The sequence below is a fragment of the Akebia trifoliata genome, chromosome 14 (assembly GCF_017979445.1).
Source record: "Akebia trifoliata isolate Shusen 1 chromosome 14, ASM1797944v1, whole genome shotgun sequence".
In the NCBI taxonomy this organism is placed as follows: domain Eukaryota; kingdom Viridiplantae; phylum Streptophyta; class Magnoliopsida; order Ranunculales; family Lardizabalaceae; genus Akebia; species Akebia trifoliata.
Window position 1 is genome coordinate 34,451,959 of NC_141388.1, and position 3,328 is coordinate 34,455,286.

The 3,328-nt window shown below is 36.4% G+C and overlaps 1 protein-coding gene across 1 annotated transcript; it reads left to right on the forward strand.

Annotated features, from left to right (window-relative positions):
* Nucleotides 1-264: 264 nt before the first annotated feature.
* LOC147386924 (ATPase 5, plasma membrane-type-like) lies at nucleotides 265-1,136 on the forward strand. Its single transcript, XM_086423815.1, has 2 exons — nucleotides 265-568; nucleotides 857-1,136. Exons 1-2 carry the CDS (start codon nucleotides 400-402, stop codon nucleotides 994-996), a joined length of 309 nt encoding a protein of 102 aa, XP_086279941.1. The 5' UTR covers nucleotides 265-399; the 3' UTR covers nucleotides 997-1,136.
* The last annotated feature ends 2,192 nt before the right edge of the window (nucleotides 1,137-3,328 follow it).

Here is a 3,328-nt window from a genome sequence, read left to right on the forward strand (position 1 = left end):
TGGTGTTGACAATGGCATTATTTATCCTCCCCTAATATCAACAATCTTCAGATGCCTTACCATTTGATTGCTCTGGCCAAACTCTTAATCTATTTGTGGTTTAGAATTTGATGCCATGTAACAAAAGGCCTGTCGAGAAACAAAATCCAATGGTCATTTGATGTCTGTATGTTGCAGGTACTGGATACCAATTGTTAATAGTAGAAATATGCAGAGGTATCTTAGCCATTAACAAAACAAATTGTATCTTGGTACCAGGAGACATTATCAGCATGTGAAATCCATACAGCACAGGAAGTACAAAGAGGGAATTGATAACTTCTTGGTGCTTCTTATTGGAGGGATTCCAATTGCTATGCCAACTGTGTTGTCTGTTACTATGGCTATTGGGTCTCATAGATGTCTGAACAAGGTGCCATCACTAAGCTTATGACTGCCATTGAAGAAATGGCTGGGATGGATGTGCTTTGCAGTGACAAGACTGGGACTTTGACCCTCAACAAGCTTACTGTGGACAAATCCATGATCGAGGCCATTGTTATAGCCACTGGAGTCCACACATTCTTCGGTAAGGTTGCATAGGTTTTGACTATTTATGAACTTTGTTTTAGTTTGTATTTTCAATCCACATCACATCATTAGTTGTGGCTATCACTATATTTCAGTTTTGGTGAACATTAATGTGGGTACATAGCACAATATTGACATGAATCATCACCACCTCTATCCCAACTATATTGACATGAATCACATTCCTCCATCAATAATTTTTTGTAAAACAATAGCTATTTATTGTGTTCCATAGATAGTGAAATAATTGATTAGACAGCTATCTGCATCATTTTTGGTTGATCAGGAGCACTTGTTTCAAACACTCTTTTGAAGGTACGGAAGCTCATCGTGAGAGTATGCAATGTGGTGACACGAAAGAATTCTTTTATTGGTAGTTGCGGACATTGTGGGGATCTTAAAGAAGATAGGGAGGGATGGGAGTGATGGCATTGCTTCCTTGTAAGCACTTGTGCTTGTGTAATGATTGTGAATGGTTTATCGATGATTTGTAATTTTGGATTTGTAAATTATGATTCATTGCAACACTTTTTGTGTATAAATTAATGTGATAGAGAACCTCGATGTTCTCTATTTGGATCTATTTTAACCGTGGGTAACAGGCAAGTAGCAAAAAAAAAAAATAATAATAATTTATAACAATTTAAGATATCGGTTTATGACCGATGTCTAAAGTCTCAGATGTAGGACATCAATTCTATAAAATCCGATGTCTCAAATCTTTTTGGGTTATTGTGTGTTGTTATATAAAGACGCAGATTAGGAAGGGTTTTAAGCCGTTCCAAATTCTGATATCTGGAACGGTTTCGAACCGTTCCAAATCATGAAATATAGAACGGCTTTCAGCCGTTTAACCTCATTAACGACGCCTCGATTAAAGACGGTCTGCAAGCCGTTTCATAGTAGCTTAGGAACGGTAATAAACCGTTCCTAATTGCCATATTTGTTGTAGTGCCATCTTGAAACTATCCCAAGGTTCCAGTTAACAAATTTGTTTTCCTTAGAAGAGTTGTACATGGAGGATAGTTTTAAGGGGTGGGAGACTGAGGGAATGGAAGATGGAAGTAATGCAAGATTGGATGAGTTGTTATCCTTGAACTACTTGCATATCCTACACTTACGTGTAGTGGATGTCGAATGTTTGTCCGAAGAGATGATGATGTTTACATTGGGATTGAAAAGGTTTCAAGTGCAGGTAAATGATGGCCCTCCTACTATTATTGAGACAATACACAGCCGAGATTGAAACAGTTGGCTCAAACAATCACAGGTTCTCTTCTTCAGCACTCACTTGCCTTTTTTTCCCCCTCTTATATGATCACAAAGCCTAAGGTCTATTTACTTGTCTTTTAATTAATTCTCTGTTTTGATTGCAGCTTTTGTAGGTCATCTTCAACCTTAATGTTTTTCCCTCTAAGAAGACATTTGTGATGATAGTGAGTTGTTTTTTCAAGTTCAATTTGCTTCTTTGATAGTAGTAGTTTGTTTCAATTTCAAATGTGAAGGAGAAGGGATGAGTTTCGCTAGTAAAAGCGACACCATGGACGAGTCTAATTTTAATTTTAGTGCATCTCATGAATATCGATTATAATTTATTGTGTTTTCTTTTTATTGTGTTTTGATCTTGTGATTTTTATTGCTTTGCTTTAGACATTTAAATATAAAAAATAAATACATTAGACCTTTCAATCATTTCTCATGGACGTGTTCTGTTTATCAAGTTGCTTTGGCTCTGGCTTCACCAGCTTTGCAGTTTGTCTATCAGTGGCCTATCTCTTTATATATCTAATAGCAGGATTTCATCTACTAGAAAAGGTAAAGGTAATCTAAGTATGTAGGACTTATTTGATTTATAGGGAGTAGTATCTCAAGATTTATTGATTCAAATGGTATAAATAAGAGCTATTTTTGGTAAATAATAATATAAATCTTTGCTGATTTCAAAAGAAAACTAGAATTTTCCTTGGTTTTTGTTATCTTGGATTACAAGAAATTTTATATAAAAAACACCAAGCACATGTGTCCACCAAACATGGTGGCTTCAAAGGGGTATAAAAAATAGCCTAGTTTCTCTTGTGTCTAGGACTAAATTAAGTTAACAAGACATCGTATATATACTTGAGGATTTTTTCTTCTTTTACTGTGTGGGACCATGCTTTGAAAAGATAGCTAAAACAGAATTTTTTAATTTGAATATGGTATCCCAGCTTCCAAGAGAATGGGAGAATGATCTGACGCTGGATTTGGGATTGTTAATTGAATGATGGATCCAAACATGTCCTGCCAACTAGAGTTCACCATAAATCCATCCAACCAGGAAAAAATGGCATGTTCAAGATCGAGTTCATTCCCCATTATCGCAAATCTCCTACTATTTTGAGATTGGCTCACAGTATGTTTTTCAAAAGCAAATTTGATGGCATTGAAATTGCCCTCTACACACCAAGGTCTGTCCCAGTACCAGGATATATCATCTAGCTCTTCCCAAAATTGATGTTGTTCCCAATCCCTTGTGAGACCAAAGACACCCGAGAACACCCAAGTAGAAGAGGAGCCCACACAATTATAAAGAATTGAATCTGAGAATGCCCAAAGAAAATGATCATGAACTATTAACAAATTCGAGCTCCATACGACCATAACCCCTTTAGAAGATCTAGGAGGCAGGGCGACCCAATTCACAAAATTCTGCCCCCAATGAACAGAAATGACTGAGTAATTTACTTTTTGTAACTTCGATTCTTGCAAGACCTACAAG

Coding starts and splice junctions, on each gene's coding strand:
- LOC147386924 (XM_086423815.1), top strand. CDS start 400: ATGTCTGAACAAGGTGCCATCACTAAGCTTATGACTGCCATTGAAGAA. Junction 569..856: donor TGGAGTCCACACATTCTTCG/GTAAGGTTGCAT, acceptor TTGGTTGATCAG/GAGCACTTGTTTCAAACACT.